This window comes from Pelophylax lessonae (genome assembly GCF_965119305.1).
Source record: "Pelophylax lessonae genome assembly, chromosome: 2".
NCBI classification, from domain to species: Eukaryota; Metazoa; Chordata; class Amphibia; order Anura; family Ranidae; genus Pelophylax; species Pelophylax lessonae.
In genome coordinates, this window is record NC_138769.1 from 321,973,871 (window position 1) to 322,001,136 (window position 27,266).

At 42.2% G+C, this 27,266-nt stretch overlaps 1 protein-coding gene across 1 annotated transcript in view; it reads right to left on the bottom strand.

The window, feature by feature from the left end:
- AHDC1 (AT-hook DNA binding motif containing 1) overlaps positions 1-27,266 on the bottom strand; it is a 180,477-nt gene that overhangs the window by 87,554 nt on the left and 65,657 nt on the right. The window contains exon 2 of the mRNA XM_082248458.1: positions 6,187-6,319. Coding sequence (XP_082104584.1) covers positions 6,187-6,319 — 133 coding nt within the window. The remainder of the gene's footprint in view (positions 1-6,186; positions 6,320-27,266) is intronic.

A 27,266-nucleotide genomic window follows, 5' to 3' on the forward strand; every position in this document is an offset into this window, starting at 1 on the left:
GCAGAGACATCCCCCCACCCCAGATACAGTGTGGGCACCCCTATGCAGAGACAGCCTTTTCTTCAGGTCTGGAAGAGCCTGCTTGTGGCTTGCCAGACCAGGTCCTCTTGGAACCTCTGGTGAAGGCCCTGACTTTTGATACCTTGTCTTGAGACCCTGAGAGACGAAGAGGCCACTTAGGAGCCGAGAAGAATGGCCCACGTCTACGATGGAGCTCCTTGCCCTTGGTAGCCTGCGAAAGAAGAGTACTCTTCCCCCCCTGTGAGACACTTAATGTCATCCAGGGAAGCTCCAAACAGGTGATCCCCTACAGGAGGGAGACCTGTCACTGGCAAAATGGCAGACGGATCACTTCCTGTCTGCAATGTTTCTAAAGAGACACCAATTTGAGTATTTTTGAGAGGCTATATAAACTAGTTTGACGTCTGACACTAGAGAACCCCTTGATAACGTCCTATTGGATAAAACACGTTGGGGAGGAGACACTAGTGCTGACGTCCAGCCACTGTCCAATACCGGGTCTGTAGTGGCACCCATTGTCATATGGTTTTATGATTTTGGCTTTTAACATACACATCCAATAAATACTACACTATGGACTTCATCTGGCTCCCGGTGAGCTTTATTTACTACAGCTACTTATGGATGGTGCGAGTTCCCCACAACAGATGGCGGATATACACACTGTGTGTTTGTTGCTGTAAAAGCAGCCAGCTTTTCTGGGGAGTGTCCATTTCACAGGGGTGTGGTGGATGATTCTGGAGCAATGTACTGGATTCACTTCTACACTAAGTCACCACCAATTTTTTGTACTTTCACCAATAGGTTTATATTGCTGATCCCATCATGGGACTGTGCATTAGAATAATATATATATATATATATATATATATATATATATATATATATATATATATATATATATATATATATACACACATATACACACACATACATATACATATATATATACACACATATATACACACACATATACATACATATATATATATACACATATACACACACACACACATACACTTTTTCTGACTTTATTTTAACGTTTTGTCCATTTATAAACACAGTATTTACATTTCATTGACTTTTGGCAATACACAATTTTTCTTAAGATTTAGAAGTTTGGTATATTACTTATCTGTGTCAGCTGAAACCCCCACCACAGCACAAAGATAAACCTTTTTCATTTCTATTATTGTGGTATCTGATGATAGGGAGGTAAATGAAAGAAAGCCTTTTCTTCCATTTTAAATGGGAAAGATATTTTTCCAAAACCTTGAAGATGGGGCCTCATTAGGCCATGACTTCAATGTGAAGACTAGTAGATATCCACAGGCACTACAAAGAACCTGCACTTCAACACTGTTACCAAAGTCACTTTAAAGACCAAGTCAGATTCACTTTAACTATACAACTTAACTTACATGAAACTAAATGTGATTTGGTGTAGCAGTGGCCTTTAAAAATCAATTCTTTAATTGAAAGAACAGAAAGTTACATTTAACCCTTCCAATGCCCGAATCTTTATGAGAGGCGAGAGGATGATGTCACAATCTCTGCTTCAGCCAATAAGATGAAGCTTTGTATTCAGTGAATGCAATGCTTCTTATGAAAAGCTGAGGAACGCTCAGCCCGACTAAAATTGGTTCCAGGAGTGGGACAGGAAGTTTGTGTCCCATTGCTAGAGCACAGCGCTATATACTGTATATAATGGAGGCAACATACAGCACTGAGAACCGCTGCATATCTCACTGAAGTAAATCGTTTGTACCAGTGGACCACTAAAAGCCAGAGATCAACTTTAAAATCCACAAAGCAGTATATATTTTCTGGAAGAAAAAAACGTAAAGATAAAAAATAGTGGCAATCTAAATTTGTGTGTCACATTTGGGCAATGGTTTAAAAAGTGCAAATTTTCAGTAAAAAAAAAACAAAACAAAAAACAAACTAAAGATCATTTTTAGGGTACATAAAAGCAATATATTACCAAGTATTTTCGTAAAATATGAGTTTTTAAACAGATACCCAACATCAAGCTTAAAAACTGTGCATGGGCAACAAAACGTTGATACCCTTCTTTTCACACGCAATACATTAAAAAGCCCAGTTTAAAATTAACCCAGACAATTTGGGCCAAGAATTATTGCTCTCACTCCGATGTGTGCAGCAATATGCAATGTGTAGCACAAGAGATATTTTTGACACTTCCAGGGGTCAGTGAAAGCGATCAGGTGGCTTTATAGCCACCTAATTGCTTTCATCAGAAAGCTGACAGTCCACTTGTGGACTATACACACATCCCTGGCTACTGTAGAAGCCAGGATTGTGTGTAAACCCCCAATACTGCCACTGATGTAAGACCTACATCAGTAGCAGTAAAAGGGTTAAAGGTGAACTTCAGGCAGATAATGCAGCTGTGCAATCATTAAAGGGGTAATTCACCTTATTAAAAAAGAGAAGCATAGCCAAATATATTTTGGCTATACTTCTATGGATCACAGGAGTGAAGTTCGTTCTGTACTCCTGTGATCTGTTTTCCTCCCTCAGCTGATCCAGAATACAGACTTTACAGTCAGGATCCACCCAGATGCCTAGATCAGCAGCTGGCTCAGCCTCTCAGCATGCAACTGAGAGCCTGAGCCAGCACCTACCATCCCAGGACTCCAGTAAGCAGGGGCAGGGCAGAGAGTCAGTGACAGTCACCATTTTCTTACAGTGGAGGGGGAGTACTGAGCAATAAGAGGTCTTTCATCGCTCAGTTCTCAGGGTAGAGCTGGCAGGAGACAGCTGCACCTGGGATGGGTGCTGCAGCCACCTAGGGGAGTATGATTTCTTTCAGGTATTCCTATATTTCAAAAGGAAAAAAAAAAAAAAAAACTGTTTCCTGCAAGCAGTACAAGTATCTGAAGTTCATGAGAGTGACAAGGTTGCCCTCCACTGCTAGACAGGGCTGTGCTGGGTGGCAGAGCTATGCAAATCACAGGACTGGGTGAACAGAAACAAATCTTTTGTCAGGTTAAATAGCACCCATATATGTATTTAACTGTTTAATTGGAGCTGTTCTAAGGGACTGTAGCAACACCTTGGAAATCTTTGAGGGATTTAAAACAAGAAAATGCACCACAATTCGTATATATAGCCTGTGTTGGCATATCCAGTAGCTTCATACTTGCATAATGACTTAAAAACATGCATTTCATTTTTCCTGACTTCACACTATCTGTATTTACTGGTTCTGGGTTTGAGGCTTAAAGTGGTTCTAAATACTAAACATTTTGTACCATAATACATTCCTTGCATTAGGATAAAAAAACGTTTTTAGGGCATGAGTATCGCCACCTCACCTCCCCATATACTTACCTGAGCCGTCATTCAATCCAGCACTGCTCACGCGCACAGCTCTTCTCTCTTTTCACTTCCTTTTCTCACAGGCTATGCTGAGGCAGTGGGAGCCATTGGCTCCTGCTGGTGTCAATCAAAGCCAGTGACACAGGCAGGGCTTTGGAACAAGCATGCAGGTGGGCCCCGCAGGAAGCGTTTTCCTATGGGTCACTACCTAGAAGGGGAGCTAGGAGTGTCGGCGGGGGACTTAAGAGAATGTTCGGGGCTGCTCTGTGCAGTTCCACGACAGAGAAGGTAAATATAAACCGGTTGTTTTTTTTTTTTTTTAAATACAAAAACTTTACAAATCACTTTAATGTACCGAAGGCAGGGACAATTATTGGAGGATGGAGCACTCTAATTAGAGCTTCCACAGCACTGAGTACTAGGAATAGGCTCGGGTGTTTTCAGGATCCCACCTGCCCGATCCTGCCAGGAAGCTGACAATGCACATGGCTAATCACAGGCAGTGACACATTCCCTGGTCCGCAGCTACATAGATCGGGAAATGTCTCACTGCCTGTGATTAGCTGGGTGCAGTGTCTGTGATTAGCTGGGTGCAGTGTCTGCTTCCTGGCAGGATTGGGCAAGTGGGATCCCGAACATGCCTATACCCATCTCTACTGGGGACCTACCTTCCTGCTTCCCACTTGACATCACTGGGCCAATCGTCAAGCACTTGCGCAGTCACAAAGGGAGAATCCACATGCTCTGTCATACCCAAAGTACAGGGACTTTTCTAAACTCCCAAAGGCTAAAAAGAGCTTATGGGGAGACTCAGGGGCGAAAAAACAAGTATCTCCTGCAGGGAGGAAGGAATCAAAGGATACTTGTTGCTTTGCTTCACATGGACAAAGCTTACGTTTTTAGGCATTATCTGCTGCAGCCAGATGCATCATCCCAATTCAAGTTTAGTTTTACAATTTTTTGGACCATAAGGTACAATTTAAGCCAACCTCGATCAACCTATTTACCCCAGGGGAACCTATTGTTAGTAGTGTTGATATAGCAGGAAACCAAACCTAGCATGACCCGTGCCAATTTAATCTTTAAGGGGGGGGATTGTTACTCATCCTATGAAAAGCACACTGAATAAGGCTAAGTGTAGATGGGGTACAACACAGAGACCACACCTACCTATCCTACTCCTGAACCCTTGGTATTTATGAGAGCCACTCAGGGTGCTAGGAGGTGTAGTCCTGTGCCTCCTGCTGTGAGTGCTGGCTAGGAAGAAGCCCGCCCATGCGCCAAACAATGACAGATAAGAGCTAAAGATCCTGGGAGCCAGACATCAGAACAAGACCTGCTGTGTGTAGACAAGTGGCAGTCTCAGCCTGGACCCCACCAGGCCACACCCCTGTGTTTCACTCCACCCACTGGAGCGCACTCATGAGTGATCACCTAAAGTTAGTATTAGCACTTGAAAGCATCCTAAAAGGACAAAAAATAGTGGGTCTTGGGCACTCTGCGGGTAACCCTTTATACCTTACGATAATTAAAAGTCAAAACAATCCCTTAACTTGAAAATTTAGGATAACAAGATACAAAGAAAATATCCAGAAAGGCTGCTGAAGCTGGATATGGAACAAGTATGTAGCCAGTGAATTCAGAACTCCTAATAGGCATACTTTTTACAGAGTAGTGCTGGAAAAGGATCGATCAGCATGGCAGCAGTGTTTTTTCTTGAATTATTTTTCTTTAAATTCAGTTACTGAAAAGGGTACGGGGATAGGGCTAGGCAGTAATGATTGGTAGATTTAGGAGAGGCAATCTATAGCAGGTGAGCACAGTGGAGCATGTGAGCCTCTGGTTGTTCTTCAGGAACTTCGATGTGAATGCAATGCCATACAACAAGCATTCATTTAAAAAAGAGCTAACTTTGGTAAAGTGCAAATTTAAGAATCGGATCGGTCATTCATAAGGACCTACATTAAAGTCTAGAGAATAGAAAGTAATTTTTTTTCAGGTGCCCTTTATAGATTTCATGCCTATGTGGAAAATGTTAGCATGTCTCTTTAGAAAGGAAAATAGAGTTATTTACAGGAGGTGAATTTGTTAATTATATACGGATGACAATTAAAAAAAGTCTCTTATGTACAGCGTTCCAGAAGAATTTAGTTGGGGGTTTCAATTGTGAGGTTTCATAAAGTTAACCTGTGCTTTTCCACAAAGGGCTAAGCAACAGGTTCAATTAAGGTGGTTGTAAAGGCTAAAGGTTTTTTTTACCTTCATGCAGTCTATGCATAAGAGTAAAAAACCTTCAATATGCAGCTCTCCCCCCAGCCCCCCTTATACTTGCTCAAGCCCAATATCAATCCCACGAGGTGCACAAGAGCTGAGGCTCTCCCGAGTTTCTTGCTCATTGGTTGAGATGCAACAGCAGGAGCCATTGGCAGTCTATCACAGCCAGTAAGATGGGAGCAGGGGGTGAGGCTGAGCTGCACTCTGTCTCTTATGAACACAAATTGCAGGCTCGGGAGCGAGCATGCACGAGTGCCCTCATAGCAAGTGGCTTGCTATGGGGCACGCGGCAAAGGAGAGGAGTTTAGAGAACTGAATCGGGGGCCTGAGAAGAGGATTGGAGCTGCTCTGTGCAAAAGAGAAAAAGGACTTTATGCCATATAAGGGAGAGCGGAATCAGTCAGTTATTCAACTGAACTGGCCACTGATGAAGGAAAAACATAGGTTCAGTAAAAAATAAATAAAATGTATATTGGCTATTTAATTGTACTAGTTGGACTGCGGACTCTACATTTCTAACTATCTTTACAACTCCAACAGCCTCACCTTGAACGTGGGTGTCTGCATGCCTGGGTCACTCTGCGGCCCCTCTCTATCTCCTTTGGATGGGAAGTACGCTTCTCAGCAGGAGTATCTCCATTTTCCAGGCTAGGCGGCGCAACATCAGCAGAACTGACATCTGCCAAAACAAAAAAAAAAAAAAATTCAGATATCTGAATTTAGGCAATGATGATTTAAAAATCGCTTTGTTACTGAAAACAGGCATTTTCTTAAACATTTTCTAATATGACAGTTACTCTTCACACAAGAACTGGTCTTTACCATTCAATCATGCCTTGGACTCGTTAGTACCCTTATGAGCCAATTCTTTCCTTGTACCTTTTCATTTTCTCCCCCTTTTTTCCACTACTGTGTCCCCTGCTGTCTCTTTTTTCTGTTATCCATTTCTCAGTATCCAGTGGAGCGGTGTATATATAATGTGTCTCTCCCCTACACACACACACTGACACAAGTCCTCACCTCAGGGCTGTAATGCCCTCCCCCTCCTCTCGAACTTAATCCCATGATCTTCTCACGCCTTTACGTCTTCTCAGCATTCGCATCTCTCTAACTCACCTCAATCTACATGCTCTAGATACCTTTTTCATTTCGTCGTCGTTCATCCAAACTATTTTTTTCATAATATCCCTCCAAAACCAGGAGTAAATCTATTCTACACTCTGTTCTGCTCATTAGCACTTTTCTTGACTACTGGCAGGGTTCTTCATGTGCTGTTTGTGTGCCTGTGCTCAGAGGCTGCTTGTGTGTGCATCAGCGCACTGAAGCCAAGGACATAAGTCAGTATTGGCCTATCTGCACCTGCCCATGCATATACAAGCATTAAAGCCGACAATGATTTATTCGTTTAGGGTTTGAAGCCAAAGTGCATCCAAGTATGTGTATGTTTGTATAAATCTGTTGCAAAATTGTGATCACATGGATTGGTGTGAAGTGTTCCTAAGTAAAGAAATAAAATTTATTAGGTCAATGTTGATCTTCAGTGAACAGAATGATGCAAGAATGACACCTAGATCATCATACAATTTTATAGCACAATTACATATGAACCATACACATCACCCACACTGGACGGTATAGATCATTGTAAGGAGGATCCATTTCATGCAATGATAATTGAGTAAATTAAATGGATAATTTAAAAGTGATATGCTGCAGGATTATGGTGAGCACGTTTTCCAAAAGCTGAAATGAGTCAATCGATCTGAGAAGTCAAGTTGGCAAAGAAGATAAATATAAGAAGTACATTTGGCTAGGGATAGGAAAATAAAGATATCATGTAAATGAACAAACTCGGTAAGAAATGGCTTTAATGCATTGAAAACAGTATTTCCCAGTGAAAAAACTGCATCCAGATTAGTACAGAGGCGGCAAGATAATAGGACGCAAGTGTAAATTGTGTCAAACAAAGAATTATTAAGGGAAGTAATGACTGTAAACAGCCATTCACAGGTACAGCGAGCACACAGTGAAAACAGACGCTATTCAGTGCCACTGCAGCACAGGTATGTTTAATATGGCCAATCATTTGTTCGTTGTGGGTGTATGTGTAGAAATTGGTTCCGCAGCATATACCTATATAGTCAGACATCAGGAAGTTTGCTCGTGTCACAGCTGAGTGTATGTGTGGGGGAGGGTAGAGGGCAGACAGATGGTGCAGTGATGAGAGGAGGGAGCAGGCATTGGATTCCAGGCACAGGACTAATTATAGCTGCCCTCCTCCCAGAATGCTTTGAGGCAGAAAGCACTCAGCCAGGGAACCACATCCTGGCAAAGCATTCCCTTTCCAGCCAGAAAGCCCTGCAGACCTTGGCATTCTGACCATCCTCTTTCCTGCCTGAAAGCAGCATGTGACAGCGTAACCCTTTAGGTGCTGTGCACAGACGACCTCCTATTTGCAAAGGCCGTGCACTGTGTTCACTGCCATCTATTTCAGCTACCACATAGACTAACAAAAAAAAAAAAAAAAAGTGTGTCAATACAAGTAAAAACATTTTCTAGTGTGATACTTAACCTCTTGACTAATAGTCTTTGTATCTAAAAATTAGACCACCAAATCTGACACCTAGTAGTGCAATGGTGTGTAAGCTGTAGGGAAAGGATATATAAATTGGTGACTATAAATATACAGGCCTACAGCTAAGCGCACATTATATTTTGATTGTACAAGGTTTAAGATAAATACAAACTATGCAGTGCAAGGGCCTACATGACGGGACATAAATTGAAGTGAGCCGTTTTGTTAAGCCCTTATATTTTGTAGTTCGTAAATTTAAGGGACATGAGGTTAATTTACCGTATTTTCCAGCGTATAAGACGAATGGGCGTATAAGACGACCCCCCTATTACATGATCTACTGGTAATACTTATACTTAGGTTACCTTGGAGATATTATACTCGGCGTATAAGACGACCTCCCATTTTTGGGGGATTTTTTTGAGGTTCAAAAGTCTTATACGCCAGAAAATACAGTACTAAAACTGGAGTGTGCAAACTCTGCTGTAGATGTGCATGATAGCCAATTGGCTCCTAACTTCAGCTTGTTTACTTAAAAGTATGGATTTCTGTGTTTTTTTTTTTTTTTAAATTCATACTTGCCTAGGTGGATGCTGCATCTGCCCACCGCCGCCTCTGCACTGAACACAGCCGATTGCTTGGTTTTCACAGCTCCCTGAACAGAACTGCTGTCAGTCACAGTTCTCTGCTCTGCCCCCTACTCGGTCACTGGAGCACTGGGCTGTGGAGGGGGCTGAGCGGCTCACTGAGAGGCTTAGCCGGGTGATGGTCCAGGGATCTGGCGGATCCCGACTTCATTGTCGTGATGACGCAGGGCCTGGACCGACTTCTGTGACGTCAGCAAATAGAGGACTTCAGCCCGCTCTATGCTGAAAATGGGTCACAGGAGTGCAGTTCGTTTCCACAGGAAAAGTACAGCCTAACAAACTTTTGCAAAGAAACCTGGAAGCTGATTGGTTGCACTCTCCGGTTTTAGTAAATCAACCCCATAGAGATAGTACCATAGAGAAACCTGTATGGTCATCAGTGAACATACTACAAATGCTTAGATTTCCCTTCATTCTAAATGTTTGTTCTCCGTGTTTTTTCCCCCAGAATTTCCTTTAGACTTCAAAAGCTCATGGGATCCCCCTTTTGTTTCATTGCTTCTTATACTTTATACCAAGTATACTTTTTTGTTGTGACTTTCCCAAATAGTAAAGCTTTGAGGAACATATTGGCATTAAGGAATTCAGTTAGATGTCTTCACTAGAATGATGGCAGTCAATCGGATTAGCTGTCATGGACAGCTACTTTCTTTCAGCTTTACAGAGTACTTCTTCAAATGCAGGGCAGAGAGGTTTTGATAATATGCACTATCCAGGTGTGTCAAACAGGCGGCTCTCCAGCTGTTGCAGAACTACAAGTTCCATCATGCCTCTGCCTGTGGGAGTCATGCTTGCAATGCCTCATGGGACTTGTAGTTCCGCAACAGCTTGAGGGCTGCCAGTTTGACACCTGTGCACTAGACAAAGTTAGGTAGGTTTCTTCACCTGCATAGGAAAGTTTGCACAGAAGTATTTCTGGAATATGAGTGGATGTTGGCTTTTTACAGTTGCTAAACTAAAATCTTGTTTTACAAACATAACATTGGAACAGTGAGACAAATGCAGGTAGCAGATTCTTCTTAGTTCCTTAGGGATTTGTGCACTGCAGTCTTTAGATAAGTCGCTGAGAGAAAGTTGAGATGCATGTTCCCATGTACTATAGATCGAGAGTGACCATGCACACTAATGTTCATTAGAATCACTGTGCTAGTAATGAAAGATCACATCCCTCCATGTTGAAAAAAGTGCAGAGGAAAATCTATTCTTCCCACCAGATGTCTCTCTTTGCTTCTTTTCCCACTACAAAGGCCTGCACACTAACTCCTTCCTTCCCTCCCTTTCTCCTGTCTGTCCTGTCTCCTCTGTCTCTCTCATCCTTTATTTATCTGCTTCCTCCTGTGTGCACAGATTAGCTGCTCCCCGCTGGATCCGGGATCTGTCAGACAGGCAGATAAAATACACAGCTACAAACAGAGAGGGGGTGTGCAGATACTCAGCATCATTATACAGCTCAGCGTGTGCATTTTCTGTACAGATACTCAGTGCCACTCTCTGTTCTAACAGGATGCCGCTGTACCGGGCGTTACATGAGGTAGGGCAGAGGGAGCAGGAGCATGTTGCCTGGATACCGAATGTGGAAGTGGGTCATGCAGCAGTGGGGACACGGTGACATCCGAACAGGGAGTGCTCACCATTAACCCATGGACTGCTATGGTCGTTTCATACTGGGGAAAAACAAAGTTTAAGACATTAAGGTAAAACTCTTGTCAGAAAAGTAAAGAATCAGACAATTAGCAGAATATTTGGCAAGATGTGACAGAGCACCTCTGAAAAAGGAAGATGGGCAAAGACTTTGTTAAGATAACTCTTAACAGACATCGGGGAATTATTAGTGAAACATTCCTATTCAACTAAAAATATTTGAAAAAACAGAGCTGCCTCCTCCCAGGCACATTTTAGAGATGCGAGGCGTGCCAATAGACACATTGTCACTGACCAGTTCCTATTAAAGAGAACCTCCCACCAATTCTATGTCCATATGGCGTGCTTATGAATATGGTTTACAAGGTTGCATAGGTCATTACCAAAAAGAGTTCAACAAAGACTAGGTGTCATTGGTTTATTGATGACACCTTTGCAGTGTAGGCCAACTGCGCCAGTGAATGACAGCTAAGCCAGAAAGTCATAGGTCAATCGATATCTTCAGTGTACAGAGAACACAAAAAAACAAAACAAAAAAACAAAACAAAAACAAAGATTTGCTGATATTTAAGAGAGGACTCGTTCAGTTTCCATCAATGAAGGCTTTTCAGCTACTTTTCTACAGTACAAGGCGTTGCATGAGCAATAAGTGCTTAAATATTCTGAGTGAGCACAGTGGTCACTTCCATACATTTCTGACTTTGTCTTTGTACTGCACACTAGACTCCCTTGCTGTAATCCATCTTGGTTTTCCTGTAGGAACTATAGCACAAAGACATGATTATACCAGGTGTGTGGAGAATTTAAGAGGATTGATTTTCCTTTCTGATATCTGCTCAGCGCTAGATTTTTTTTTTTCTCAGATGCTGTACATCTATAGACACATTATGTGTGCAGGAAGCTTTTATTCCAAGCTGTCTCTGGCTAGAAGGTGACAAGGTCACATTCTCCCCAGAGCTGACAGTGACATCATTTGACAGGGGAGGGGTGTTGCTGACAAGGTATTGTGTTACCATAGGTACATAACTGCGATGTTCAGAGCTCGGCAAGGGAAGGGTTACGTTGCTATGCTCTGCAGGGTGCTTTATGATGCAAAGCTCTACTGAGCTCTCTGTGGCAGGAAACTGATTGCAGCCAAGGAACTGACAGGAAAGGGTTACACATTGCCACACTGCAGTGAATGGTCTCTCACAGTCTGACCTCTCTCAGTGTAATCAGTTCACTGATTCGGACTCTGTCAGCTAGAGATGGCTATGCTTGCTGGAGATTTCTAAATAGAGAGCAGATGGGCCCCAGCATAGCTGGAATGGCCAGTCATAGCTCTGATACAGAGAACAAAGCCACAGAAGCAGATTTATCTAAAAGACTTACAGCATTTTGATGGCTAAAATGCTTTTTTTTTAATCATGACACGCAAAAATGTCCACACTAACGATGTTTGAACTCTGCTATGCAAGTATGCAAAATGCATAGGTGGATAACGAGGCCCTTTTTTATGGGTAAAATACAGGCCTTTTATTCATTTGTGGTATCGGATCACAATGTTGGGTTAATAAACCTACCTTTGCACTTCTCCAACCCATGTTCACAATGTGCACTGGAAAAAGAATGTCTCCAGATTCATCTTATGAGTATGTCTCCGAACTAGAGAGGATATTCCATTTTTGCATTAGGTAGAACACCTCCTTAAATAGACAAGAAAAAAAGGGGGTGGGCAGGCACTGGTTCCATGTGTTATTGTGTAAACTGCGGTTTGTTCTGAAATTGCATAGAACTTTAGTGGAATATACCAAATTTGACAGGTGAGCCCTTTAATTATATAATATGCAATAATGAATTTTGGGAATATTGCATACTGCTTCTGAATAATACGGAACATAATGAGAATTGGAAAATTCATGGCCTGGCACTTACACATGCTGCTGGTTCCACTCTCGCCACTAAGTACAACCCTGCACGGTATTGACAATGGAGACAACATTCTCAAGCCCACCATAACCATTACGATTTAGCAGTGTACATACAATTAACTATTTACAACCCTTCTTAACATAAAGCAATCAGGCTCTGACCATGAAGAGATTTTCCAACAAATTTAAGAAGCCTTTTAATAGTTAAAGTGATTCTAATGCCTCTTGCACACTGGACATTTTTACAGCTGCTGTTTTTGGCTTCAGGAGTTTATTCTACAGCCAGTCAACTAAAGGTAAAGCTTTTGGCGAGTTTATAACATCCAGTGTGCATGAAGCCTAAAGGTTATTTTTTTTAAACAACAAAACATGTTACTTACCTGCTCTGCACAGTGGTTTTGCACACAGAGCAGCCCTAATCTGTCTCTTGGAGTCCCCTGCCAGTGCTCTGGCTCCTCCCCCTTGACCAGTGACCCCCAATAGCAAGCTGCTTGCTACGGGGACGCTGGTGCATGCTTGCTTAACTAGTTATGGACCAGAAGGATTTGCCCCCTTAATGACCAGGCCATTTTTTGCGATTCGGCATTGCGTTACTTTAACGGAAAATTGCGCAGTCGTGCGACAATGTACCGAAAAAAATTGATGTCCTTTTTATCCCACAAAAAGCGCTTTCTTTTGGTGGTATTTGATCACCTGTGGGATTTTTATTTTTTGCGGTATAAACAAAAAAAAAAAAAAGCGACAATTCTGAAAAAAAAAAACAATATTTTACACATTCTGCTATATAACATTCCCAAAAATAAAAATAATTTTTTTTATCCTTTTAGGCCAATTTGTATTCTGTTACCTATTTCTGGTTAAAAAACCCAGCAACAAGCGTATTATGATTGGTTTGCGCAAACGTCATTGCGTCTACAAACTAGGGGAAAGATGTCCTTTTTATTATTTATTTTTACTAGTAAATGGCGGTGATCTGCAATTTTTCGCAGGACTGTGACATTGTGGCGGAAAAATCGGAACCCCTGACATTTTTACACTTTTGGGGGACCAGTGACATTACTACAGTAATCAGTGCTAAAAATATGCACGATTACTGTAATAATGACATTGGCAGGGAAGGGGTTAACCTAGTGGGTGATCAAAGGGTTAAGTGTGAGCCTAGGGAAGGGTTTACTGTGGGGGGAGGGGCTTGTAAAATGACTATAGAGACCAGTGATCCTATATAGAAGGATCACAGGCGCTCTGTGATAATTTCAAAGAGAAGAACGGTCGGCTCGGTTTACAACAGCTGCCCATCCTATCAGCGGTGAGCAATCAAGGGGGCCCGGAGGCAATCAGGGCTGCCGGTTCCCGTGTATACGCATCCTTGTTGCCTAATGGGGGCGGGAGCACGCTTCCCCCCCAGCACAAAGTGCGTGACCGACGTAGGGCTACGTCGGTTCACGCAGGAGAGCCAACCTGCCGCAGTAAATGTACGGCGGGCAGTCCGGAAGCTGTTAAACTACTTTAAGAGACAAAATTACGCTGCAAAGAGGCATTAGGCCTCAAATACTCTATATGATCGAGACTTTTCTCTTCTACAGGAGCAGCAGATAAAACGCAGTAAAAAGCTGCGTTTTGAACGAGTACTAATGCGCATTTACGCTTCTAGCATTTGCACATTTAATTGATTAAATTAATATACCTCGCTACAGAATGTATCCTGAGAAAAATGATTAAGATTACCAAATGCTCCTACTTAAAAAACAAACATATGTCACCAATTGTGCTATTAGTATACAAAGGGTGTAATTAATTATTGATTTGAACACTATTAGCACAATTGGTAATACTTTTTATTGGCCAGAATTCTGGCCATTAGAGCACATGAAAACAGGAATGAACCTAGCATTAATTACGCCTTAAGGTGCTTTTTTTTATGTTCAAAAGCTCCTCTCAAGTGATTTTTTTGTGCCACTAAACTCCTGAAAAACGCCAATATAGTGCATGGACACATAGGCCAACGTGGAGGGGAGATTCCAAGCAGAAAAAAAAAAAAAAAAAAAATGCTCAAAAGCCTGTAGAAGCAGCTTTTTTGAGCTGCAGTATGCATGAGGTCTTACTTGGCCTGATCTTTACCCAATTTACACATATAGTTAAGCATGGAAGAACCTTACAAGGCGGCTAAAAAAGGTAAAACCTATAAAGTTATAAAAATGCCAAATACAAAGGGATAGATGTGTTAGATACAATATAGCGGTCTCTAAACCTGATGAGATTCTGGGTCCAGGTTAAACACTTCAGTGATTGGTCTTTTGGATCAGCTACCATTGCCCTTTAGTATACTAGCTTTTTACAGGTAGAAAACCTGGACATTTGTACATGTGCTTCATTTGAAGACTTCGAATAATAAATGTGTTTAGATTTTTTTTTAAATACTATACATTTTAAAACCACGCCATACATTTTCCTACTACAGTATGTTCCTTGCTGCAGTATTTTTTTTTCAAAATGACAGGACAATGACATTATTGAATCAGTGATAGGGCTGAATGATAGTCAATGTGATATCGACTATCGTTGCGTGGGCGATATTCATATCGCCGAAGACGCGATCTTTAGCATAGGCAGGGAAAAGTCGGGACTCGGGGGGAGGAGGACGACTCACAATGCTGGCAGCCGACACATCCGTTTTGCTTTCGGCTGTGATTGGAACTCCGCCCCTCCAGCCTGATGCAATCCAGCTCTGCCTCTAGTATCCAGCCAACCATTACTCCGCCCTGCTCCACCCATTGTCTCTCCTGGCTGCATCGGGGGCGGGATCAGGCTGTAATGTTTTGTAAATAGATTCAATGGAGAGACAATGGGTGGAGCAGGGCAGAGTAATGGTCGGCTGGAGACTAAGAGGCAGAGCTGGATTGCATGGAGGATTGCATGGCGGCGGAGAGGCTGCAGAGCGCTACAGTACAAAGCAGCAGGAGAGGGGGGAAGAGACGTCCGGAGCATGGCGGAGGAGCACCGGGGGACAAAGGCTGCTACCGTACTACTGCTGGGACACTTCACTCAGCCCGCTTCCTCTACACTCCGGCTCCAACACAAGGCTCGGGCTGTTCTACAAGTGTGGCGGATCCACTGGCGGAGAGCTGAGCTCTGCTCACTGATCCCTCCTCCGGAGACTGTCCGGGAGAAATATCACGATGTATATCGTTAAAAACCAAATATCGCAATGTACTTTTTTCCCCCCAATATCGTGCAGCCCTAATCAGTGACTATTGTATTCAATTGTGTAAGGAGGAAGAAGTCATTATAAAAACTTACTAATCTTCATCCCACCTGACTGAATAGCTGCACCTTATTTGCATATTACAGGTACTTATATAGTGCCTTATTACAAAGTTTTCTGCTGAACACAACACAGTATTTTGTCATTTGAGTAAAAACACATTTTCTTAAGAGGCTTTGGTGTCAAAGTTTGCATTTTTGACTCAGCTCAACAGTTCTCTGCGGCTGTACATGGTTGATGTGTTGTAAAAGATAAAGGCATCAGACCCCTAAAGTTTTAGGAAATACAGCATGCTCAGCACTCACCGACTTCCTTAAAGTGATTGTAAAAGATTTTTTTATTTAAACAAACATGTTCTACTTTCCTACTCTGTGCAATGGTTTTGCACAGAGCTGCCCCTATCCGACTCTTCTCTTCTGGGGTTCCCCTGCCGGTGCTCTCGGCTCCCCCCTCTCGAGTGAACTCGTAGCAAACGGCTTGCTGTGGCATTTGTGTGTGTTCTATCCCAAGCTAGGCTGTGTGCATCTATTGATACTCCGCAAGGCTTGGAACCACGCCCCCACTCTCTTCTCACAGCAGCATAAGCCAACAGCTCCCACTATTGCCTCTGAGTCCTGTGAGTGTAGAGAGAGCAGCACTGCTGCTTGCTGGATTGAGATTTGGCTCAGGTAAGCTTAAGAAAAGGTAATGCAAAGAACGCATTAACCACTTTACGACCGCCCGCCGCAGATTTAGCAGGGCCCTCTAGTCCCTCCTGTTTTGAATTGTATTGCAACTGTATTGTCTTCCCTCACATTGTAAAGCGCTGCGCAAACTTTTGGCGCTATATAAATTCTGTATAATAATAATAATATAGGATCGCAGGTCTCTGATCATTTCACAAGCCACGCCTCTCCAGTTAGAATCACTCCCCTAGGCTTACATTTAACCCCTTGGTCACCAACAGGGTTAACCCCTTCCCTGCCAATGGCATTATTACAGTAACAATGCATATTTTTAGCACTGATTACTGTAGTAATGTCACTGGTACCCCCAAAAGTGTCAAAAATGTCAGTTTGGGGTCTGATCTGTCTGCCGCAATGTCTCAGTACCGCAAAAAAAAAAAGTTAGTTAGTTAGTAGACGCAATAACTTTTGCGCAAACCAATCAAAATACGCTTATTGCAATATTTTTTTTCCAAAAATATGTAGCAGAAAACATATTGGCCTAAAATTTAAAAAAAATTAGATTTTTAAATTTTTGTTTGGGAGAATGTCATAGCAGAATGTAAAAAAAAAAAAAAAAAAAAAATTGCACAGGTGATCAGATACCACCAAAAGAAAGCTCTATTTGTGTGGGGGGGGGGGGGGGGGGGGGAGGACGTACATTTCATTTGTGTGCAGCGTCACACGACCACGCAATTTCCGTTAAAGTAACGCAGTGCCGAATCGCAAAATAGGGCCTGGTCATTACGGGGGAAAATCTTCCGGTCTTAAAGTGGTTAGGGTATAAAACTTTTAGCATTTACAAACAATTAAAGCTGTCTAAATACTAGCAGAAATTTTCAAAAAACAAAGAATATTCTTTCGATTTTCTAATCGCTGGTAGGATTAATCCCCATCATTTTCAACTGCAGTAAGGAGAAAGCTCAAAAAGATAAATTTTTTTTTCTTGAAGGAGCAAATTTCTAAACAGGGAATGTGCTTTTTGTTCTTGAAAGTCCATTCACTCCAAAACTGAATGTAAAAAGCAAACGTTTTTTGGAATGCTTTTAAAAGAAATTAAGTTATCAAAACGTACTGGAAAGAAGTTTCGTACAAATGTTCATTGCAAAGTCTATCCGTGCATGGGCAGCTTTACAGCTGTAAATTTTACAAGCAACGTTGATATAGAAGTTGCATAGTTCAAATCAGGTCATTTTATCCTTTGTAATAACCAATGACTGCTCAATTTACAGCTCTAAACCAGATAGTGGAAGATGTGTTAAATGTAATTGGTGATACCAAGTTGTAGACACTTAGGCTCAGTTCACACTACTGCGACCTGAAATTTGTGCGACTGCCAGGCGACTTCCTGGCGATTTGCTGGTGACTTGAGTCCTACTTTGATGCGACTGTCTTGTGCAGGTATGCAGAGATAACAGCATACAAGAAGATACCATACACTGCCTGGGTGATAACATCAATAAAGAGAAGGATCCGACTTGGAGGCAACTTCCATTAAAGTCTATTAGTCCGATAGAAGTCGCCGTAAAATGCTACAGGAACCTTTTCTAAAGTCAAAGCGACTTCAATAGTGCCAAGACAGCTCTCTCTGACTAACATTGAATTTCACAAGTCATGCGACTTAAGGGCCGCAAGTTGAATCCCAAGTCGCAGGAGTGTGGAACAAGCCTAAGCCCTTCTTGTGCTCTTTTCTACCCTTTTTAAAAGCGGAGTTCAGGCCTCGGGATTCAAATTTAGATAAAAATATCCCAGCAACAGTCAGGGCTAGTACATTCCACAATGGATAGCCTTTGAACTGTCCCGGGTCGCACTTACCTGTAAAAATACTTACCTTGAAAAGTTCTTCTCCAGTGCTGCCATCTCAAGTGTGGGCAGCTGAAGTCAGCACGTCCTCTTCTGCGGCCTCTTCGGTGACGTCGGAGTCCCACGTCAGCATGTCCAGAAGCTGTTTAGCAGAAAATGCCATACCTGCACCGGAAGTGACGAGCGGGGCCGATGCAAACCGGAAGTGATGGCGCGGGCCTCAGCCGCAGAGGGTGGAAGTGGAATGAAGGGGAGTATATTTTATTCAATATCAAGGTAAGTGACCAAAAAAAAAAAAAAAATTGGGAGCATCTATTTCTTTTTCAGGTGGCCTTCAGAAAGTGGATGGCCCAAAATTTTTTTGATTTTGAGGCCGAAACTCCGCTTTAAGAGACATGAATTTCACATCTGTGCAGCGCGTTTAGGTGTATTGAGTTTTAAACATTTTAAGTGCGTTAAAACACCTAAACTTTAGGATGTATTCACACCTGAAAAACGTGTTTTTGATCATTTCTCATGCATTTTGTTACAGGATTTGAGATTCAGGAGTTTTTGTATTAGCCTATTGAAAACAGCATCATCTGTGACATCACTTTTTGCTGTGTGGACATATCAGCTTATTAAAAACAAGCCCCAAAATGTACCAATCTGCCCGAATCCAAACCTTTTTTGAGCTTCAAATTTTTCGAATATAGATGTGAACCACCCCTATAGAGAGGAATTTTTTTCCTCCCTGAGCATTTTGGAGCTTGAAGCTCCAAAACGCTCAGATGTGAATGGGGCCTTATATGGCATTATTTTTTATGAAAGCGCATGAAAGAAACAGAAAGCAGGACTTTAACGCACCACACCTAAAACACACAGGTATGAATGGGGCCTTAAAAGTGGTTGTAAAGGCAGAAGGTTTTTTATCTTAATGCATTAGGATAAAAAAGCCTTGTGTAATACTTACCTGAACTTCATCTCAATTCAGCCATGTGGCACGAGAGACCTGGCTGTCCGGACCCTCCCTCAAAAGGCGGAGACGGCAGCAAAAGGATATTGGCCCATGCTGCTGTCAATATCAGTAAACCAATAAGGAGAAGGGGTGGGGTCAGGCCGCGGCTCCGTGTTTGAATAGAGCGTGGCTCGGCTGGGAGCCCCCATAGCAAGGTGCTTGCTGTGGGGGCACTCAATAGGAGGGAGGGGGCTGGAGCGCCGAAGATGGACCCAAGAAGAGGAGGATCGGGGCTGCTCTGTGCAAAATGACTGAACAGAGCAGGTAATTATAAGGGTGTTGTTTTTAAACAAAAAAAAATTACTTTCATTTCACTTTAATATATTTGAGTGTGTCAGGAATCAAAAACGATTACTGTGCAAATTGTCAACCCTACAAGGGACAGGAAACCAAGATGAATAGATATATAATTGCATTTTGAAACATTAAAAGTAGGATAAAAACACATATTAAAGTTCATTTTACTGTCTGGTCCCTGCTGGGGAGAGTCATCCTTGTTTGCCCTGGTGACCACTGTCAACTAGACAAAGTAAGGTGAAAGTCAAAAGGCACACATGCACACTGGACATTTTAAAAAAATGCCAGTAGCTTTAGCTGTAGAATGTTACATTAAAAACTTATTCTGCCCCATTTGTGCTTTAGCTTTTTTTTGCAAAACTATACTCCAACAAAAGCTTATGGCTCAAAAACCAAATAGCCGCGTTTTTCAGAGTTAGAGCATTTTTACAGCTGAAAAGCTCCTCTTCCATCTAAGAACTTTGGCTCCCCGGTGCAGCCCCAGACCATGACACTCCCACCACCATGCTTGACTGTAGGCAACTTGTCTTTGTACTCCTCACCTGGGAGCCGCCACACACGCTTGACACTATTTGAACCAAATAAGTTTATCTTGGTCTCAGACCACAGGCCATGGTTCCAGTAATCCATGTCCTCAGTTTGCTTGTCTTCAGCAAACTGTTTGCAGGCTTTCTTGTGCATCATCTTTAGAAGAGGCTTCCTTCTGGGATGACAGCCATGCAGACCAATTTGATGCACTGACAGGCTGACCCCCCCCTTTCAACCTCTGCAGCAATGCTGGCAGCACTCATATGTCTATCTCCCAAAGACAACCTTTGGATAGGACACTGAGCATGTCCACTCAACTTCTTTGGTCGACCATGGTGAGGCCTGTTCTGAGTGGAACCTCTCCTGTTAGACCTCTGTATGGTCTTGGCGACTGTGCTGCAGCTCAGTTTCAGGGTCCTGGCAATCTTCTTAAAGCCTAAGCCATCTTTATGTAGAGCAACAATCCTTTTTTCAGATCCTCAGAGTTCTTTTCCATGAGGTGACATGTTGAACTTCCAGTGACCAGTATGAGAGAGTGATAAACACCAAATTTAAACACACCAGAGACCTTGTAACACTAACAAGTCACATGACACCGGGGAGGGAAAATGGCTAATTGGGCCCAATTTGGACATTTTAACTTGGGGGTGTACTCATTTTTGTTGCCAGCGGTTTAGACATTAAAAGGCTGTGTGTTGAGTTATTTTGAGGGGACAGCAAATTTGCACTGTTATACAAGCTGTACACTCACTACTTTACATTGTAGCAAAGTGTAATTTCTTCAGTGTTGTCACATGAAAAGATATAATAAAATATTTACAAAAGTGTGACGGGTGTACTCACTTGTGAGATAATGTATATACACACACACACTGCTCACAAAAATTAAAGGAACCCTTTATCAGATTACAGCATCAAGTCAAGTAAACATCTGGGATATCGATCTGGTCAGTTAAGTAGCAGAGGGGGTTGTTAATTACTTTCAGCTGCTTTGGTGTTAATGAAATTAACAGGGGTCACTAGATGGGCAACAATGAAACAACCTCCAAAACAGGAATGGTTTTACAGGTGGTGGTCGCTGACTTTTTTCCCCTACTCATCTTTTCTGACTGTTTTTCATTAGTTTTGCATTTGGGTAGAGTCAGTTTAACTACTGGTAGCATGAGGCAATCCCTTGACCATATAGAGCAGGGATCTTAAAACTATGGCCCTCCAGGTGTTCAGGAACTACAATTCCCATCATGCCTAGTCATGTCTATGAATGTCAGTTTAACATTGCCTCATGGGATGTGTAGTTCTGCAAAAGCTGGAGGGCCGTAGTTTGAGGATCGCTGTTATAGAGGTTGCACAGGCAGTTCAACTCTTCTTAGATGGCACATCAATACGTGCCATTGCCAGAAGGTTTGCTGTGTCTCCTAGCACAGCCTCAAGTGCATGGAGGAGATTCCAGGAGACAGGCAGTTACTCCAGTAGAGCGGGGCAGGGCCGTAAAAGATCCTTAATCCATCAGCAGGACCAGTATCTGCTCCTTTGTGCAAGGAGAAACAGGATGAGCACTGCCAGAGCCCTACAAAATGACCTCCAGCAGACCACTAGTGTGAATGTTTCCGATTGTTTGGTCAGAGACAGACTTCATGAGGGTAGCCTGGGGGCTCAATGTCTTCTATTCGGCCCTGTGCTCTCTGTCCGGCACCGTGAAGCTTGATTGCCATTTGCCACTGAACACCAGAATTGGCAGGTCCGCCACTGACACCCTGTGCTTTTCATAGATTAGAGCAGAATCTCCCTGAGCACGTGACAGATGTAAAAGGGTCTGGAGAACTTTATGCTCCCTGTAACATTGTTCAGCATGACCGACTTGGTGGTAGGTTAGGGATGGTCTGGGGAGACATATCCATAGAGGGACGCACAGACCTCTACAGGCTAGTCAATGGCACCCTTACTGTCATTAGGTATCAGAATTAAATCCTTGTACCCTTGGCAGACCTTACCACTGGTGCAGTGGGTCTTGGGTTCCTTCTGGTGCACGACAACGCCTTGCCTCATGCGGTGAGAGTATGCAGCCAATTCCTGGAGGATGATGAATTGTCACCATTGAATGATCCCCACCCTTGTCTGACCTAAATCCAATAAAACACCTCTGGGACATTATGTTTCCATCCAACTGACGCCACCAGGTTGCACCTCAGTCTTTTCAGGAGCTAAGTGATGTCCTGGTCCATATCTGGGAGGAAATACCTCAGGACACCATCCGTCATCTCCTTAGGAGCATGCCCCGATGTTGTCAGGCATGCATACAAGCACGTGGGGGCCATACAAACTACTGAGTACCATTTTGAGCTGATGCAATGAAATTTAAGCAAAATGGACTAGCCTGCTGCATCATTTTTTCACTTTGATTTTGGGGGGTGTTTTTGAATTTATCCCTCTCTAGGTTGATCATTTTAGTTTCCATGAAACGATGTGGCATCTTTTAGTTCCCAACACATTACCTAGTCCATATCAGCATATCCAGCATGATCATTTTCCCCATTGAGATTTAATGTGTTTTCAAACAGTGTATATATATATATATATATATATATATATATAGTTTTTTTGAAACTATCAATGCTCCCTGCTGATACGACTGCTTGTGGAAGAGAATTCCACATCCTTACCGCTCTTACAGTGAAGAACCCCTTACGCACTTTGGTTAAACCGCCTTTCCTCAAGTTTTAGTGAGTGGCCACGTGTCTTATTGTATCTCCTTTCTCTGAATAGTTTGTTCCTTATGCTAGGGTCACCAGTACAGTATTTGTACATTGATATCATATCCCCCCTCAATCGTCTCTTCTCCAGAGAGAATAGGTTCAGTGCTTGTAGTCTTTCCTCATAGCTGATGTCCTCCATTCCCCTAATTATTTTTGTTGCCCTTCTCTGGACTTTCTCCAGTTCCAGCACATCCTTCCTGAGGACCGGTGCCCAGAACTGGACAGCATACTCCAGATGTGGCCGGACCAGAGTCTTGTAGAGTGGGAGAATAATCTCTATTTCTGGAGTGAATCCCCTTTTTTATACAACCCAGTATTCTGTTGGCTTTGCTTGCGGCGGCTTGGCATTGCATGCCACTGCCAAGCCTGTTGTCTACCAGTACCCCCAGGTCCCTTTCCATCCTAGACTCACCCAGAGGTTCCCCCCCTAGTGAGTAACTTGCTTTCTGATATATATATATATATATATATATATATATATATATACACACACACACACACACACACACACACACACACACACACATTATAGAGGTAATCTATAGTTCTTGTGTATAGTGCACTTACAATGCAATGTATACAGAAGAATCTGTCAGTGCAAAACAGTCAGTTGCAAAAGTTATAGAATAGGGCTTTTTTTTTGGGGGGGGGGGGGGGACTGCACAATGCAGTGGGGCCCAAAGTCTGTAGTGAAGGTCATCCTTTCAAAGAGGGTTGTCTAGGGGTCAGCTGTGACTATTTTTAGAGTAATGATATAAAATTCAGATTTCAAGCAGAGCCTTCATAGCATATCGTCTTTTCTCAAATGCTTCTATAAATTAATGTTGGGATTACTTTACATACACAGTATATATTTCATCAACAGTGTGATGAAAAATAGTGTCATACACATGAAACATGTATACTATAAAAGCTTAATAGAAAATATTTACATTTTCCTAAAAAAACTGAATGCAATGAAACAGTGAATTGCAAGGAGTTGTGACAGAGCTTGGATGTTTGAGCACACTTGTACTGCCGCTGTGCTTTAAGATATGACATGCACAACAATCCTCTGACTATTATTCTAAAATATTACAGTAGGGGGCACAATATTCCACGTGTATAGGTGCATTTTAAACCACATTCAGTGTAACAGGAAATTAGCATATCTATCTATTTTTAAGAGATCGCTTAATCCTTTGCAAGTGATTTAGAGAGGCACAGATATACACATATTTGCGCATCTCACAACATTTTCAGCTATGTGCGATATTCTCTAAGGTGTGAAATAGAACACAGCTGTACACTCCATGGTTGGGCTCACCAAGTAGGATTTAATTCAGGAGCTTAGAGTGATCACCTAGACCAGCACTTTACGAACTCAGTATTTTTAGGAGTCATAGCCAAGTTACCTCAAACTTGCCCAATGCTGTGACTAGTGAATAGGGTTTGTGGCTCTTAATATTCAATATCCTGTTACTGGAATCTATTACTATCTCCCTTCAACACGGGTATTTAGGAGTTTCATTGAATTGCATAATTACAGTATCTCACGAAAGTGAGTACACCCCTCACATTTTTTAAATATATTTTCATATGACAACACTGAAGAAATGACACTTTGCTACAATGTAAAGTAGTGAGTGTACAGCTTGTATAACAGTGTAAATTTGCTGTCCCCTCAAAATAACTCAACACAGCCATTGATGTATTAACAGCTGGTAACAAAGGTGAGTACACCACTAAGTTAAAATGTTAAAATTGGGCCCAAAGTGTCAATATTTTGTGTGGCCACCATTATTTTCCAGCACTGCCTTAACCCTCTTGTGCATGGAGCAATGTAAATTTCATTGACTAAAAGGTTTTCGCCAACTAAATTAAAACAATTTTAGTGGACTAAAATACGACTAAAACTAATGGCATTTTAGTCATAAGACTAAACTAAAACAAAATTGAAAATGGACATCAAAATTAACACTCCTCTGCTGGCTATTTCTATTTTAAAGTTGCACTACTGTTTGTTAAAAAAGCAATGCTTTTGTTTGTGAAACTCGGATTTATAAAGACGCTTATATATCACAATGGCTAAATCTGTGTAGTGCGTGTTCAAAACTTAATACCATAAATAATATGTTATTCGATTTTTACTCCAGGAGTATATAATTCCTTTGGAAATTCTAGAGAAATGTTTAAATAATGCATTACAATTAAACCTTAACCTATTCGATTTGTAGTTGACTATCATGTATGAGATTTTAGTTGACTAAAATGTACTGGAGATTTTAGTCTACTAAAATATGACAAACAATTCAGATGACTAAAATACGACTAAAACTAAAATGGCATTTTAGATCAAAGACTATAACTAAAACTAAATCGAAATTTGCTGCCAAAATTAACACTGGCATGGAGTTCACCAGAGCTTCACAGGTTGCCTCTAGAGTCCTCTTCCACTCCTACATGACTATGTCATGGAGCTGGTGGATGTTAAAGACCTTGCGCTCCTCCATCATCCGTTTGAGGATGCCCCACAGATGCTCAATAAGATTTAGATCTGGAGACATGCTTGGCCAGTCCATCATCTTTACCCACAGCTTCTTTAGCAAGTCATCTTGGAGGGGTGTTTGGGGTCGTTATGTTGAAATACGGCCCTGTGGCCCGGTCTCCCAAGGAAGGGGATCTTGCTCTGCTTCAGGATGTCACAGTACATGTTGGCATTCATGGTTCCCTCAATTAACTGTAGCTCCCCAGTGTTGGCAGCACTCATGCAGCCCCAGACCATGACACTCCCACCACCATGCTTGCCTGTAGGCAAACACTCTTGCCTTTGTACTCCTCACCTGGTTGCCGCCAAACAGGCTTTACACCATCTGAACCAGATACGTTTAATCTTGGTTTCAGACCACAGGACATAGTTCAAGTAATCCATGTCCTTAGTCTGCTTGTCTTCAAACGGTTTGCGGTGTATAGTTTAAGCACGGACAGGCTGACCCCACCCCTTCAACCTCTGTAGCAATGCTGGCAGCACTCATACATCTATTTCCCAAAGACAACCCCTGGATGTGATGCTGAGCATGTGCACTCAACTTCTTTGGTCGACCATGGCGAGGCCTGTTCTGAGTGGAACCTATCCTGTTAAACCTCTGTATGGTTTTGGTCACCGTGCTGCAACTCAGTTTCAGGGTCTTGGCAATCTTCTTATAGCCTAGTCCATCTTTATGTAAAGCAACAGTTCTTTTATTCAGATCCTCAGAGTTCTTTGCCATGAGGTGCCATGTTGAACTTCCAGTGACCAGTATGAGAGTGAGAGCGATAACACTGAATTTAACACACCTGCTACCCAACCACACCTGAGACATTGTAACACTAAGTCACATGACACCAGGGGAGGGAAATGGCTAATTGGGCCCAATTTGGACATTTTTACTTAGGGGTGTACTTGCTTTTGTTGCCAGCAGATTAGACATTAATGGCTGTGTGTTGCGTTATTTTGAGGGGACAGCAAATTGACACCGTTATACAAGCTGTACACTCACTACTACATATTGTAGCAAAGTGCAATTTCTTTAGTGTTGTCACATGAAAAGATATAATAAAATGTTTACAAAAATGTGAGATACTGTATTTTTGAGGTAGTTTCCAAAGAGAACACATTATCAAAAAGCGAAAGATTAAAAAGACAATTTAGCAGGTCTAAATTCAAATGGAAGATGGATGAAGATGTGCATGTAGCAAGCCAGCTGAGTCTACCGTTATTCCTACCCTCTCCTTCATAAGTGGGCCTGCTGGGATGAGCAATATAAATGAGTAAGAACTGCAGTGTCATTGCCCACAGGTGTAATAGCTCGTGGTCAATCGAACATTATGCTACAAGGCAGAGCAAATGCTTCAAGACCGCACCTGTACAGAGCTGTGCAAACCCTATCTAAACTGAATAGGATCTCTGAAAACACCATAAGAGCACACTTTAAGACTAAAGCCCCGTACACCCGATCAGATTATCGAACGATCTGTTGTCCGTTTTTTTGTGGCATGCTAGTCTGATGTGGAAAGTGAAGAGGTTATTTTCATACGAATTTTCCCGTACAACAGAATTCTACTTCAGAAGGGATATCATGTGTTGGATTGCTTTGTATGTGTTCTTTCGTCTCTGAGCATGCCTAGTCTTGCTCCTAAGATTTTTTTTTCCGTCTAAATCTGTACTAATGAGACGAAAATCGGACGTTGTATTACGGACAACAAAAATTTTATAGCCGAAAAGTCGGAGTTGGCTGTCGAAAGCACCATACTAACAATCCGAAAATCGACAGATTGGTCGTCGGCCAAATTTTCCCTACAGATTTTCTTATCGTGTGTACAGGCCTTAAGGGTCCTTTCACACAGAGCGTACCATTTCTTGATCCGCTCTGGCACTTTTTTTTTTTACGGACACGGATGACACTTTTGTCATCCGGTCCATATGTCCGTTTATCATCCCATCCATTTGCAGATGATAAACGGAGATAATGCATGTCAATGACAACACTG